The sequence below is a fragment of the Tachypleus tridentatus genome, chromosome 7 (genome assembly GCF_004210375.1).
Source record: "Tachypleus tridentatus isolate NWPU-2018 chromosome 7, ASM421037v1, whole genome shotgun sequence".
Classification (NCBI taxonomy): Eukaryota; Metazoa; Arthropoda; class Merostomata; order Xiphosura; family Limulidae; genus Tachypleus; species Tachypleus tridentatus.
Window position 1 is genome coordinate 126,975,995 of NC_134831.1, and position 16,960 is coordinate 126,992,954.

At 33.7% G+C, this 16,960-nt stretch overlaps 1 protein-coding gene across 1 annotated transcript; it reads right to left on the bottom strand.

The window, feature by feature from the left end:
- Positions 1–1,623: 1,623 nt before the first annotated feature.
- LOC143258110 (uncharacterized) lies at positions 1,624–6,628 on the bottom strand. The gene is made up of 2 exons (XM_076517127.1): positions 6,502–6,628; positions 1,624–2,097 (listed from the first exon to the last, which is right to left on the bottom strand). Exon 2 carries the CDS (start codon positions 2,086–2,088, stop codon positions 1,729–1,731), a length of 360 nt encoding a protein of 119 aa, XP_076373242.1. The 5' UTR covers positions 2,089–2,097; positions 6,502–6,628; the 3' UTR covers positions 1,624–1,728.
- Between the last annotated feature and the right edge of the window lie 10,332 nt (positions 6,629–16,960).

Consider the following 16,960-nt stretch of genomic DNA (forward strand, 5'->3'; position numbering starts at 1 on the left):
TGTGGAGGTGTTATAATGTGACAGTAAATTCCACTATTTTTTTATATATTTTCATCGTATCTGTCAAAATATAAATTACTTTCGGGTCTGTACGAGAAAACACCACCATTACAAACCCACTATGATAAATTATGATCTATTTTTCTATATTAAAATTATGAGGTAACAACTTGAAAGCGTTGTATTACGTAATGTCAAAGTATACGTTGTTACAGTACTTTTTGTTCATAATGTTATTTTATTACAAAGGCGTAATATTTATTAAAGTAGAAAATTTATTAATCAGCAAGTGTTGTTAATCCATTTATGTGTTCCAAACTGTAAAGTGTTTAAAGTGTTACATTACACTATCAAAATATTTTTGGCATTTTATGGTATATTTGTTTGACTGATAATTGTTGTTTTATTATTGAGCTTTAGGCCCAGCATGGCCAAGTGTGCTAAGGCGTTCGACTCGTAATCCGAGGGTCGCGTGTTCGAATCCCCGTCGCACCAAACATGCTCGCCCTTTCAGCCGTGGGGACGTTATAAAGTGACGGTCAATCCCACTATTCGTTGGTAAAAGAGTAGCCCAAGAATTGGCGGTGGGTGGTGAGGACTAGCTGTCTTCCCTCTAATCTTACACTGCTAAATTAGGGAAGGCTAACGCAGATAGCCTTCGTGTAGCTTTGCGCGAAATCCTGAACAAACAATTATTTAGCTCGTGGTATTTCTTACAATATTCAGTATGTGTTTTAGTAACAGAAGCTACAGACAGATGGCAATAAAGGAAACATTGATGGACAATCTAAACGAGAGAAATGACTAGGCTATAACATAACAAAAATAATACAGTCTTTCAAAGCTGTCATTAATTAAGTCAGTATATTAAACATAAAAAGCTTGTGAAAAAAATCCGAGAGATATCATATTGCTAATAACTCAAGAAGGTGTTCATACCCCTCATGTTATCGTGCTATGTGTGGAAAAGACCCATCATGGCCAAGCGTGTTGAGGCGTGCGACTCGTAATATGAAGGTAGCTGGTTCGCATCCCCGTCGCGCCAAACATGCTCGCCCTTTCAGCCGTGGAAGGATAATAATGTTATAGTCAAACCCACTATTCGTAGGTAAAAGAGTAGTCGAAGGGTTAGCGGTGGGTGGTGATGAATAGTTGCCTTCCCTTCAGTCTTATACTGCTAAATTAGGGACGGTTAGCACAGATAGCTCTCGAGTAGCTTTGTGCGAAATTAAAAAAAAAAAAAATACGTGGAAAATAAATAAATAAGTCTTCCGATAAAACTTGATATTAAGTTAAACATGTCAGATTTATTAATTTTATATTAAATTCTTAATGAATCTGTTTTGTTTTTAATCGCACACTAGGCTAACTGTTCTGTGTTCAGTTATAAGCTCACAGACTTACCACCGAGCTACATGTTTTATAAGACATTGGAATTTGTGAATAGTTGTACCAACGAGATATCGCAACAATCACCTATATTGTTTTCTTCCTTCTGATAATAGTAGCAGATTTACGTGTAAGTAAAGTGATTACAAGTACTTACTATTTGCAACATACACTTTTTATTTGATTTTGTCTGTATAATACATAGTTTTAATACATTCAAAACAGTGATTCAGATTCTTGTATAATTGTGTTGTTCAATGACGGTTTCTTTAGTGCAGAATTATTGAAAAATTAATTATATGTTATTTTCCAAATCTCTTGTATTCATTATTATCATGTTTATTTTATTTTTGCTACAACACCTCTTCCAAATCTCAGGTGACCGTAGTCATCAAATCTATAAGGTGGTGCTTGTACGTTGACTAAATCTTCGTCTTTAAGTTCAGTAATTCCTGGTTGAAGATTGCTTTCGTCTTCGTCTTCTTCTACGCTGGTGTGAGAGTTTGGGTCACTTGTGTAGATAGTGAGTCTGTTTGTGTTAGGTTGTAACACTGTGTAACGACGAAACTTGTTGATGAACGGGATAACCAGTTGAGCTATTTTCTGAAGTTGAGACGGTATTAAAACCGGTGTTGAAGACGAAGCTGACACGGATAGGTAAAGAACAGAGAAAAGTGCAACACAACAAGTAATCTTCATGTCTTTCGTCTGTAAATATAGGTTAGGTTAGTGTTAAATCTACGTTTATGGACAGAGATATAATTAAAATAGTCAGTTTATTCTCACTATTCTGAAAAAAAAATATGTAAGGATATAGAAACATTGCAAGAAAAGTAGTAAGATAACTGTGCTAACATTCCATTAGTTTGATCTTAAACTTACGTATGCATGTAATTAATAAAAATCAAAACTGAACGTTGTAAAATTTATCGAAATTTTATCATCTGCGCTCTTGAATCATTTTTTGGCTTAAAAATAGCTTATAGCTCTAAATTACATAAAGCTGGTAAAGAAACTGTAGAAAATATACAAAAAAACCTTTGACTTTATAATAATAACAGATTTTAAAAAAAATGCGTTGTTTTTGGTGCTCATTACAGAAAAATACCGACTACTAATTGGAAGATTGGCGGAAAGAAAACAACAATAACAAAACTAAAGTACGCTTATTATAATTTAGCTGTCTATGTTATGTTCTGAACGGGAATAACGTTTGTTATTCATACATCCTACGAGTCGAAACAGGCTTGAACAAGTGAAACAAAGTTTGTTTGTAATTAAGCACGAATACAAAGTGGGTTATCTGTGCTCTGTTCACTGTGGGCATCGAAACCGTGATTTTAGCGTTGTAACTCCGCAAACATACTGCTGTGCCACTGGGTTGTAAGAAAAAGAATTTATTTAAACATTTGCAAAGTTATTTAACTTGGTTTCGTTTGTTTGTTTTGAATTTCGCGCAAAACTACTAGAGGGCTCTCTGCGCTAGCCGTTCATAATTTAGCAGTGTAAGACTAAAGAGAGAGCAGCTAGTCATTATCACCCACCGCCAACTCTTGGGCTACACTTTTACCAACGAATAGTGGGACTGATCGTAACATTATAACGCCCCCACAGCTGAAAAAGGACGAGCATATTTGGTGCGACGGGAATTCGAACCCGCGGCTAGTATTAGTAAAGAAGGTTTTAAAACAGCTTTTTAAACACAAAATATTTTAGTGGATAAAATTGTGATTAAATAAATTAAACAAGCACTGTTAAAATTAATACATATTATCCACTGCTGAAAAGTAGGCATGTTTGGTGTGAGAGGGACTCAAACCCGCAACCCTAGAATTACGAGTTGAGCACACTAACCATGTGATCTACCGTGTAATGCAGTTTTCATGATCTTGCTTTATGGAGACTTACGAGTTAGAAAATGTTATATTTAAATTTCACTTTTTGTTTCTACTGAAATTATACATTAAGTTAGTGTTAGTTATTTTTAATTTATATTTTTATTTAGTAATATGTATGTTAGGGCACTTAGTAATATGTATATTAGGACGTTTAGTAATATGTGTGTTAAGACCTTTAGTAATATGTATGTTAGGACATTTAGTAATATTTATGTTAGGACGTTTAGTAATATGTGTGTTAGGACATTTACTAATATGTATGTTGGGACAATTAGTTATATGTATGTTAGGACGTTTAGTAATATGTGTGTTAAGACATTTACTAATATGTATATTAGGACATTTAGTAATATAGAATATTACTTTTCTTAGGCTTGTCAGTGGCTCAGCTGTTAGTCTGAAGGCTTGTCATATAAAAAACTAAGTTTTGGCGCCGCAGGTGGGGGACATCACATGTAGCCCACTGTGTAACTGTGTGCTTACCAGTTATAAGGCAAACTTTTTGGTAATTAATACAAGGAAACCTGTTAAAATACACTGAAATATGACATATTACTTTTATAAAAAATTAGGAAAAAGAGTGATTAATAAAACACTAATATATTTGTACAAATTAGGTTCAGCATAACTAATCATCCGATTTGATTTAAAACAAAAGGGAATTCTCAATAGCCGCGGCATTTGAAATTATTTTAGGAAGTATTAGAGTAAATTAGCTTGTGAGGTCTTTTGCGTGCTCGAATACACCAGTCGAAGGAGTTCGATCTTGTGAGTCTAAAACTGTAATTTGATCTCATACCGTTTGTTTGTTTGTTTTTGAATTTCGCACAAAGCTAGTCGATGGCTATCTGCGCTAGCCTTCCCTAATTTAGCAGTGTAAGACTAGAGAGAGCAGATGATCATCACCATCCACTGCCAACTATTGGGCTACTCTTTTACCAACAAATAGTGGGATTGACCGTCACATTATAACGCCCCCACGGCTGAAAGGACGAGCATGTGTGGCGCGATGGGGATTCGAATCCGCGACCCTTAAATTACGAGTCGCTCGCCTTAATACGCTTGGACATGCCGGGCCACATCTCATACCGATCGAGAGATGACGGAGCTATGAGCTGAAAGGTGTGTACTTCAAGAAGAAAGAAAGAAACAAACAGAAAAAGCCCTGAGCTCTACTCTGAACCACGGCTGAGAATCCATATAATCTAGATACACTGTTCTTAAACCCTTGCTTGTCATAACATTTAAGAACTTTCTCGGATAGTTCTGTGAAACAGTTAATGGTTGACGATATTCTTAAATATCATTTTGTCTTCCGGTACGGACATTTATGAACACACAACGCTAAAATCCGGGACTGGATCACCCTCGATCAGAACAGAAGATAACTTAATGTGGATTATCTTCAAAAGAGATAAGTTTCAATTTGTGTATTGAATTAGAAAATAACTTAAGAAAGAATTTAAGTGGTTTGTTTTTGAAGTTGCAATAATAAAGAAATGTATAGAAGTTTTGTTTGGCTTTAGAACAAAGCCATATTGGGCTATCTGCTCTGTCTACTGCAGAGAATTGAACCCCAGATTTCAGCGTTGATAGTTCACAAACTTACCGTTGCTTCACTGGGGAACTCTATAGGATACAAAATAGCTTTTGAAGCTGTCCATATCTCAATTTATAGCGTCTTGCTTTCATAAATTATATACATATATTTATATATTTATCTTGCAAAATTATCAAATTATAACGCTTTCTTTTCGAGCTATTGGGTTTACGAAAATGTTTTAATTTTTTTTTCAGATGTGATTATATCAAAATGTTATGAAATTCAAGATTAACGTTATATATTCAGCCGGATTGTAAAGTAACCCTGAATTTGCCAGCTAAACCCAATGGGTTATATTTAAATTGTTACAGAATTTTATACAATTCTTTGTTCAACCACGTTCGATTAAGATGCTTATTTAACCAGAAGCTTTCTTTTTTCCAGTATTTCTTAATAAAAGCACATTTACTGAAAAAGTTTTAACAATGTTATATTTTAGCCACAGCATTATGGCTCATAAAAGGGCTCTGGGGTTCTTGTTTGTTTATCAAGTTCATACATTTAGCTAATTGCTTCCTCATCTCTTGACCAATTTGAGTTTTAATTTAATTTTTGTACTCAGGAAGTCAAACCCTTTCGATTGATGTAAGTCTACGGATTTACATCGCTAAAATTAGGGGTTCGATTCCTCTCGGTGGGCTCAGCAGATAGCCCGATGTGGCTTTGTTATAAGAAAAACACAAGTTCTAATCCTGCTTAAAAGAAATTCAAATACCGCGGCTACTGAACATTCTCTGTAGTTTGAACTTTAGATATTTCCTCAAATAATCGAAAGATTGACAACAACCTAATAGTCCTTCTGGTAATGAACTTCGATACTTTAGTCTTTTAATTGAAGGGCACATGACTATATAAATATATGTATATACATATTATGAAACTATTTGTCTTATTTGAGATATCTTTAATTCCAAAAAATAATGTCGAAATGTAAGAACAAATCGAATTGAAAGTTTCAAACCAAACATTCTGTACAAAAATGTATTTTATGACATAAGGAAAAGGCTTACAGCAAAAATATCATTCATATGCTCCAGGTTCCTTATAGTGCATTCCAAGAAGCATTTGTGATAGAACTGTAGAAAACGTTTTCACGTATTTGAATTACTTCGAAAGAAACTAAGTTTGAATTTCAAAGTTTTAACGTCATCAACAGGCAATAAAAGTTATGGCGAACTCGAGATTATATTACATTTGTACTTAGTTGAAACAGCATCAAAATGAGTAATATATAAATCAAGATAGAAATTTGAAGAAAACTAGGAAGTGGGTAAAACGTATCTAGGCTTTCTAATCAGTACATCAAAATATCAGTTGATGTTTCCCTTATGTTAAAGAAATGAAATATAGTAGAATTTATTTCCACAAATAACATAAGTAGTTCTATTCGTAGTTCTGTGAAAGATAGCACTTGTTAAAATTTAAACTATGTCATTCATAGTTTAAACATGACCTCTTCAATATTAAAGTTCAAACAATTATGAAGATATAACTTATAAATTATACAGCTCAGCTTAAGTATTTACTCACTTTTGTTTTGTGGTGAAATAAACTTATAAAACAATTATTATGAGTCGTATTATATATTTAAAAAAAAACTTGTATAAATACCAGAATATCAATCGCTGAAGTCACCCTAGAATTCTCTTCCAGTTACCTGTTGTCTTGTTATCTGTTACCTGTTGCTTTAGCAACGTGAATATTCGTGATTTTATATAGTTCTGATCCTATAACAGAAGATATTAAGGTGAAAACAGCGCATGTTCTGCGAGGGTTAAGGTCAGCGCATGAGCAATGAATTGTTTATTACATTTGGCTTGGAAAATGATTGGAGGAAAATATTTCAAGGGAAAGTGTGTAAATAAAAAGAATTCAAGGATACAAATAATAATAATAAATATTTTATTTTGAAAAGAGTGAAAGACGTGATAAATTTAATAAGAACGAACGGTTTGTCTGTAATAAAGTGTATAGGATTTACAATGTAACTGATTTTACGCAGCAAGTTTTATTAGAGCCCGGCATGGACAGGTGGGTTAAGGTGTTTGACTCGTATTCTCATGTTATTAATGTATTGATCATTACCTCATCAATTTTTTTTAATGGTTTCAGAACTCACAATATGTATACTTAATATACACTGTGAGATGGTCAGGATAACCTCCTACGGAGAGGTAGGGAAAAAAGTAGTGGCGGTAGGTGTGCTTTATCTTACACGCTTTCAACAACCAGCTCTTAATATCCTTTCACATTGTTTCACGTTATTAATTAATTGACGATCATTGGCCGTGGAAGTGTCTTATGGTACGAAGTTTTAAGGTCCGGGTCTTATTAGAAAATAAGTATTACTGAAAAACTGCTCTTCATATCAGCGATATAGTGACTTCTGTCGCATGAACTTTGTCTGAGACTATATATTATTGCAATAGCAAGAACCATTTTCATCACTGCATTTCTTCATAGAAAGTGCTCGTGCACTTTCTGAGATATGTAAGACGTTTGTGTGCCCTCCCCCTATTGTGTATATTTGTGTGCTTTGTTATGACAAAGCTACATCGAGCTGTCTACTGTATCCACCGAGGAAATCAAAACCTCGATCTTAGTGATGTAAAACAAAAGACTTACTGCTGTCTTACCGGGAGATGAAAAATTTAATATTTTTTTTGTTTGATGCAAGAATGTGATGCTCTATATATGAATGTTATTAACATTAACTTACGTGGAAGATAATAAATGCTCAATAACTTCAGGAATAGAGCGGAGGGTTGTGTAAGCCCTATTAACATGCCATCTCTCTTATTCTAAATTAGCTTTCCACAAAATAGGTTACGTTTGGCATAGCGACCAAGGAGTAGTTAGAAAGCAGACATACAAACACACAAATATTTTTGCATCATATATATATATATATAGATAAATAGATTTCCTGTTGAAAATAATTAAGAGAAAGAATTAAAGTAATTTAAGGACAAAAGAGTGGCTGATAAAATATATATTCCAAGGTCAAGAACAAAAACATAATTTATTTTCATACACATAATAGGCCCGGCACGGCCAGGTGCTATAAGGCGTTCGACTCGTAATCTTCGGGTCGCGGATTCGAATCTCCGTCGCACCAAGTATGCTCGTTCTTTCAGCCGTGGGGACGTTATTATGGTACGGTCAATCCCATTATTCGATGGTAAAATAATAGCCCAAGAGTCGGCGGTGGATGGCGATGACTAGCTGCCTTCGCTCTTGTCTTACAGTGCTAAATTAGAGACGGCTAACGCAAATAACCCTCGTGTAGCTTTGCGCAAAATTCAAAACAAACAAACCCTCCTATCCATAAAAAGCTGTTGGGAATTTTATGTTTTTGTCGTTGTTTTTTAAAAACTTAATGTTATATACGTAAACTTTGGCGCATATTGACTCAGAAAAATATTGGTAAAAAATATATCGTATTACGTAGGCCTAGCGAGTTTATTAAAGTTGGTAGAATTCCAGCCAGTGGATTATAGCAAAGAAATGTCCACGAAGTTGGCTTAGAAAAGTTTAGAAAAACTGCCGTTTGTAGCTATGACTAAAAGCATAAAGGTATTACAGATACTCACCTCATATTTGTAGATACCTATCACAATTGGAATGATTGTTTTGTAATTTCGCACAAAGCTACTCGAGGGCTATCTGTGCTAGCCGTCCCTAATTTAGCAGTGTAAGACTAGAGGGAAGGCAGCTAGTCATCATCACCCACCGCCAACTCTTGGGCTACTCTTTTAAAAAACGAATAGTTGGTAAAATTGACCGTCACATTATAACGCCCCCACGGCTGGGAGGGCGAGCATGTTTAGCGCAATTGGAATGAAAAATACACTTTAATACCAGTTTTATTTTCAAGTTTTCAAGCATTTATTAAAATTGTAATAAAAATAAGTTTATACTTCAGTTCTTCTCAAATGTTTAAATATAAATCACAAAAATAATAAACTTAGAAATTTAAAGCTCAACATTAACTTTTGAAATGAGAGAACAAACGTTGATTAATATTGGTGTTGAATTTTATTCCGCACACAGGATAATCTATACCAAATTATTAGGAACCAATCACACTGTCATTTACATTTCAAAATGTGACGTAACTTAGAGAATAAACGTATAGTTTTTCCTGTATTATTGTAAAGCGTCTCTTAGCATAACTGTATTACTCAATAATTACTTTTAGCGGTGGACAGTAAACGTAACTCAAAGGTTTGTCTCTGAGTGAAAGTAAGAGAACAACACAATAAAGTTTCTTTAAATAAATTAAATTAATACATTAATTTACACTTTCCTACATTAACTTAAAAGTTTTTTCTATCGCTGGAGACATGTACTTCTCCCACATTAACTTAAAGGTTTTTTCTATCGCTGGAGACAGGCACTTTTTCCAAATTATTTTAACGTTTTTCTGCCACTGGAGACAGGTACTTTTTCCACATTAATTTAACGTTATCCATCACTGGAGACAGGTACTTTTTCCACATTAATTTAACGTTCTCCATCACTGGAGACAGGTACTTTTTCCACATGAATTTAACGTTTTCCATCACTGGAGACAGGTACTTTTTCCACATTAATTTAACGTTTTCCATCACTGGAGACAGGTACTCTTCCCACACTGACTAAATGTTTTTTCCATCACTGGAGACAGGTACTCTTCCCACACCGACTAAATGTTTTTTTTCCGTCATTCGAGACAGGTACTTTTGCTTATGCACAATAATATTTCGTCCGCCTTGTATAATCGTTCTGTTCATCTAACTACGTTAGTATCACTGATCTATCTTTAGACGTAATGATTGTTATTGTGAACTTGTAGACGTAAAGCTTACAATTGCACTGTCGGCTGTCTGTTATACAGACAGGACAGGTTACTATTTAATAAATATGCTCTACAGATATGACATGCTACTAGTTAATAAGTATTGTAAGCATTATAAAGTATAAAATTTTTCGCTCACTCAAATTACAATGAAATGTTAATTTGTTTTGGACATTCACGTAAAGCTAATTTTGAATGGTGAAAGAATAAAAAGAAATACTCATCTTGACCACACACTAATCAACTAGTGGGGTTTCACCGTCGCCCCTATAGAAATTTCAAAGCGTGAATTTTGTGGAAGTTGGAGACAAACCTCGAACCCCCAGAATTTTTCCATTTGGTACGTCAACTATTAATTCACGCCTGGTCCAAAGTTAAAAGTAAGTGACTTGGAACGGTCTCTAAATGTTACTCTGTTATTTTACTTTATTTAAAGGTAAGAATGTATCAGTTAAACCATATTATCGAGCCAAAGCTAGGCCTTTTTTAGTATTTATTCCTATTTCTGTTCGCTCTGCATAAGTAAAAAGACAAAATTACGTATTGTTAGTTAAGGAAGGAAAATCCATTGACGAGGTGAAAATAAATGCTACTTTTATGACTTAATAGAGTAAAAAATACTAAAAGGGAGATTTTTAATATGGTTCTTAAAGATATATTAACACTTTCAGTTGTGAATATTGTCAAATTAAGAAATAGCTACTACACATTTCTAAAAGTTTTTTTCATTAGGCCTTTTATATATAAGCTGGACAGACCATCACATTCACACATCTGCATTTAGTAAACCCCTGTTTTGTTTTTCCTCCTGCGCTTCATTAAAACGGGTATGTAGTTGTCAATGATGTCGAGAAAATCCACTTTTAGAGAAAAATATATATACATATGTAAAAACTAAAGTGTATATTAATACGTTAATTTTCTATTTTTCTGTAGAACTGATTGAATATTTATCACGTAGAAAAATACGGTCATAACTATGAACATTTTATGTTATCGTCACAAACTTACTTCAAGACTCTTTGTGATGTTTTAGGTGAAAAGTGCCCTAGCAATGAATATCTGTGTAAAAACGGTCAATGTCGGTCAACAGCTATCATGCGTTGTGGCTTAGATGGTTGTGGGGACAACAATGACTGAGAGATGTGAAGTGTATCAGTTCTGTAACAACTGTCAGTGTCGGTCAACAGCTATCATGCGTAGTGGCTTAGATGGTTGTGGGGACAACAATGACTGAGAGATGTGAAGTGTAAGTATCAGTTCTGTAACAACGGTTATTGTCAGTTTACAGCTATCATGCGTAGTGGCTTAGATGGTTGTGGGGACAACAATAACTGAGAGATGTGAAGTGTAAGTATCAGTTCTGTAACAACTGTCAGTGTCAGTCTTCAGCTATTATGTGTAGAGCTTCAGATAGCTTTGGGGTCAGCAGTAACAAAGAGAGTTGTGAAATGTGTTGTTAATATCAGTTATGTTAATCAGTTATTGGCAAAAAGGGCGGGTTTAAAACCAAGGATCAATCACTTAAGTTTAAAATAACCTAAAATGTTATTCATTCCAGTGACTAATGAATTTTTCAACTTAGCTAACCCAGTTTTAAATAACCTCAACAAGAATATAGTTTAGTTTTTCCACACCTGACATCTGTTATTAAACATGAACAACGGTTGAACAGTTATGAATAACTAAAACGTCAATAGAATATTCTTTGAGAAAAAAATCATAATGACATTTGAGAAAAATTAACAAGTTAATAACCAGAGAGATAATTAATTAGTTTTACATTTTTTGCTGTTATTTTCTCCATCTGAATTCGTCAAAATATATTAGTATGTCTACTTAAGAGTTACACAAACATGATTCAGGATCAATTATTCTAAATGAACCGAGTCAGGCTTAATAAAACATTATGTTTCTGAGGTCAACATATTGAAGTATCTATCAAAGAACAGGATAGTAAAATGTACAATTTTTCATCTTTCTGTCTCTTTGTATTTATATTGATGCAGAATTTTGTTCATATTCTCGAGTCAAGAAAAGTACCGGAGAGAAATGCAGAAAGCTATTTTAAGCAATGTTGGTTTATTGACCTCACTTACTAGCGTAAGCTCGAGAAATTCAACCAATAACGAAAAGGCATTCGAATAGTTAAGATTTGTTTTGTTTGAACGAAGTGATTTGTTAATAAAATTATAAAATCCTTCTGACATCTTAATAAATACAAAAAGATCATTGCATCAATAACATATGTGAAATAATTACAGATCAAATTCATTATGTTAATAATGGTTCTCGGAGCTTACAAATGTTGGGTATGGCATGGCCAGGTGGTTAAGGCACTCGACTCGTAATCCTCGTTACACCAAACATGCTCGCCCTTTCAGTCATGGGTGCATTATTATGTGACGGTCAATCCCACTATTCGTTGGTAAAAGAGTAGCCCAAGAGTTGGCAGTGGGCGGTAATTAGGGACAACTAGCGCAGATAGCCCTCCGGTAACTTTGCGCGAAATTCAAAACAAACAAACAAATACAAATGTTGAGTTCGTTTGTTTGTTTTTTATCGCAAATTTAGACAGTGGCGTTTCAGTCCTCAGAATTACCACTCAGAGGTTCTTCCCTCGCGTTCAGCCACCGAGGGTCAAGTGATATCTGAAGACAAAGGAAAAATAATTATAACTAAACAAAGTTAGTTTGAATAGTGCCACGAATTCGTAATAAACAATTACCTGTATTTCTCGTTTTTACTACTGGCAACGTTAATTGAATGTTGTATGCTGGGAAAACTATCTACTAAATGAATTCACGAAACTTGATATTTTAGAATACGAATAAAGTGTTAACACGACATACACATGATGCTAGGTGTTAAATTTTAAACACATCAATCAAATAATGTTATGGATCTGCTAAGAGTTAACACTTCAATTACGTGATGCCACATGCCTGGTAAGTGTTAGTGTTGGATCCGCATAATGTCAAGAACATGTTAAATGCTAATATAACATCCACATGACGCCAAGGGCGTGGTAAATGTTAACATAGTATTAACATAATGTCAAGGGTCTGGTGGCTAAGACACTCGATTCGCAATCGAATTCGGATGCGAAATATGCTCTACCTTTCAGCAGTAAGGACGTTATAATGTGACAGTCAATACACTATTCTTTGATAAAATGCGTTAGAGTTGGCTATGCAGTTCGAAAGCAAGAATGTCGTACACCAACTAAACACGCAAAAATATGTTGTCGATAGTAGAAACAGATGGCATAAGTCAATTCTTTTTTAGTATATGGATTTAAGACTAGCCTAAGTCTGTTTAGCTGCTTAAGTCTCGTGAGATAAATGTTGGAAATACACATTAAAATACAGTTAAGATGTAAAGTCCCCAAACAGGATGATCTAATGAATTTTAAACACACTAGAATTTAGCTTTCTTATGTGTTGATTTATAATTGTGGGAGCTTCTAGCTAGTTTGTTTTGTAGACTTAGCATCTTTAATTCATAAGAAGTAACGACAGAATCTCAAATGATAAATATATCTGATGAAACCTTATTAACCAGCTATACTTAATAATACATCTTAAACAGCTCTAATAAACACTACTCTATCATGACCCAAAATTAAGTCAATGTAATATACGAAAGGATCGCGATTATTTTAAGAATCTTTATTTAGTGAATATTTAACAAGCCAGGTCTTTTTATGCACTACATTTATTCACTAGGTGGCAGTTTAATATAAATTCATGGACTAAATCTATTCACTAGGTGGCAGTTTAATATTGATTCATGGACTAAATCTATCACTAGGTGGCAGTTTAATATTGATTCATGGACTAAATCTATCACTAGGTGGCAGTTTAATATTGATTCATGGACTAAATCTGTTCACTAGGTAGCAGTTTAATATCAATTCATGAACCAAATCTGTGCACTAGGTGGTAGTTTAATATTAATTCATGCACTGATGTTATTCACTAGGTGGCAGTTTAATATTGATTCATGGACTAAATCTGTCACTAGGTGGCAGTTTAATATTGATTCATGAACTAAATCTGTTCACTAGGTAGCAGTTTAAAAAACATTCATGAACCAAATCTGTGCATTAGGTGGCAGTTTAATATTAATACATGCACTTAAGTTATTCACTAGGTGGCAACTTACTATCAGTATTTACAGATGTGCTCTGAATCGTAAACATTATCATTATGGAATGGAGATCAGTCTAGAAACTTGTATTTTGTTTCGATATTACATTTTCAAATTCCTATAACAAAACTTTTTTCTCATTATTTCAGATTGTGAGAAGCCGTGAAGATATTAAAGAGATCTTGGAACCCAGAAACAAAGTGCCTCAAAATAACTTTGATTTATTTATATTTTAGTGAATTAAATAATCTTTCGATTTTCTTTTTAAATCGATGAAGAAGCACGAAAGGTTTCCACTGAAGAATACAGATGTTTGTCTCGAAACCGATCAAATGTCCCTGTTATTAGTAGCTCCTTTACATGCAAGAATCAGAGGATCTCGTCCTTCTAGTTTGTTGGAATTTTATGTGAAAACAATGTAAATTATGTTGATATGAATTTATTCACATAAGATCTGCTATACTATCGCTGTATGTGTTTTTTTCGAATATATTTCTTTTGGATAAATTTAAGATGTGGCTTCAATTTCTTATTTATGCAAAATGAACTAATAGGTTCTAAGTACAGATACTAAACTAATTAGATATGAGATAAAATATATATCACAAAACCAACAGTTCTAGAACTTTCAGAAGGTTCGTTTGTATTTAAGAGGTAAGCTACACAGAGTAAGCTGCACCCTGCTCGCCACTGGTATCGAAACCCGGTATATAGCGTTGGAAGTCCGCAGGCATACCGCTATGTTATTGGGGGAAATTTTTAGAAGGTATGAAGTCCTTAGTTTTCGAAATCGCTTAGGTTTTCGAGTTTTTTTTTGTTGTTGTTGTTTTTGCTACTGGAAAATAGCTTTACATCAGACTCAGTTCTATTCATTACAGATACACTGATTATAAATAACAACAAGAAGTATTTAGAGAAGTACACAAGACATTAAAACGTGTACAAACATTCTAAAGATTTAACGTTTCTGTTAAATCCTGAAATTAATACTGGACATTTAGAACGAGTCTCAAATCTGGCTTCATCTATTCTTTGTCCCAGCAGACAAATAGCAAACTAGTTAACTGATTACTGAGGTTGTTTTCAAACTCTTTAGATTTTCCAAGTAAACAGATCTTTACATGTTAAAGAAATAACATTTCAATAGCACGTTATTAATAAAGTAAATCAATAATTTTTCAAAAAGGGAAGTAAACGTAGGGATGGTTAAGAACAACGTAAACAATACACTAGGGATTCGCATCATTCCTAATTAATAGCACAATGCAATATAAAGTTAACAGACAAAACTACAATAAATTCAATTCAATTGTAATTGAATAGTTATATTTATATATTCTTATATGTTACTTCTTGCACGTGATATTATGTAACAATGAAACACATGCCATCCCTACTATCTTGTTTACGTTGTTTTTGAATGATTGGTATTAACCACCTTATGTTTACATCTCTTGGAAAGCTGTATCTTTACTTGTTTGCTCGTGTCACTATGAACACCAAATTCTTATAAGAAAGCTAACTTTAAGATGTAATGATAGCATCGTTTACACTAGAATTATGATTTTCAAAATTGCTTGAATTAATTAATATTACTTATATAAACGAAGAGTCTGTTGGAATCTACGTCACCTCAGTGAAACTGGTTGACACCATTGTTATGGTTTTTGAGCTATCATGCAATAAATCCAAAGCTGGTGAACAATAAATGTGAGTAAAAAACTCACAAAACCAACAATTTTGAAATGTAGACTTTGTTGTCTAATTTCGATCAAATGTAATATTCGAAAACTTATTTATCTAAATAAGTTTAGAGTCATAAACTACTATGATAGTTATAGACATTCCCAGAACTTGTGATTCAGTCATTACATAGATATTGTTATAAAAGGAAACACTGTATAGTATAGTAAAGTTCTAATGTCCTATTGAGGAAATATTTAAATAACCTTTTTGATGAACAGTCTTAGCCGTCTTGGCTTAGGCAGTGCTGCCACCTTCCGGATACAGTATTTACTATAATTGGCTATCAGCGTGAGAAACTGTTAAATGTGCCAATTCCCATTTTATTGGGTCAAAGGTTAAGTATAAGAGAAATATTGAAAAGTTATTAACTGTTCACTTTATACTTGTGGAGTCCACCATTTAAAAATAAACGAAAACAACAACAACACTAAAAACTAATAAGTTGTATATAATGTGCTCCTCAAATTTTTAGGACAAAATTAAAGAACACAGAACAACAAACAAATTAATGAAACTGAAATAATTAAAAAGACACCGAAAGAAAATTGAAAACATAAAAGACTTTTTGAACTCCAATGAAAGATTTTTGCGTGGGTCTGGCTCGTCCATATTAGGCCCGGCATGGCCAGGTGGTTGAGACACTCGACTCATAATTCACAGGTTCGAATCCCCGTCACACCGAACATGCAAGCCGTTTCAGCTGTGGAGGTGTTATAATGTGACGGTAAATTCCACTATTCGTTGGTAAAACAGTAGCCCAAGAGTTGGCGGTGGGTGGTGATGACTAGCTGCCTTGCCTCTAGTCTTACACTGCTAAATTAAGAAAGGCTTAATTAGCTCTTGTTGAACATTGACGGATTCCATTGACATAAAATATCGATACATAACAAACATTAAACAAAACGAGTTTTTTTAATGTTAGCGGCAATTTACTATATTAAATCTAAAATTAGTAAATGGGGCAATAGCCTATACCTCCCTTACTCAAATATAGGAACCTTTTTTAACTGAGAAATAAACTAATAGGTGGCATAATAGAGACTGCAAATACAGACATATAGGTGTGTAAGTCGGTCTCTTGAAAATAATTCAGTTATAAGTTGAAGTATCAGGTCGTGATGTTTATATTCATAGTTAGTTGTAAGTCAAAACTTGGGTTGTCGTGTTCAATGTCTTTATCCGTGTTTTTAAGTAATTTCAGTTCACTAAAAAACATTAATAAATGAATAAACATCTCACAGAAAAAACTATATTATTAAAGTTAATATTTTTATGGAAAAAGTTAAGCTTTAGTTCCATGATCTGATTTAAGAAAGAATAATTCAGATGTTT

Coding starts and splice junctions, on each gene's coding strand:
- LOC143258110 (XM_076517127.1), bottom strand. CDS start 2,088: ATGAAGATTACTTGTTGTGTTGCACTTTTCTCTGTTCTTTACCTATCC.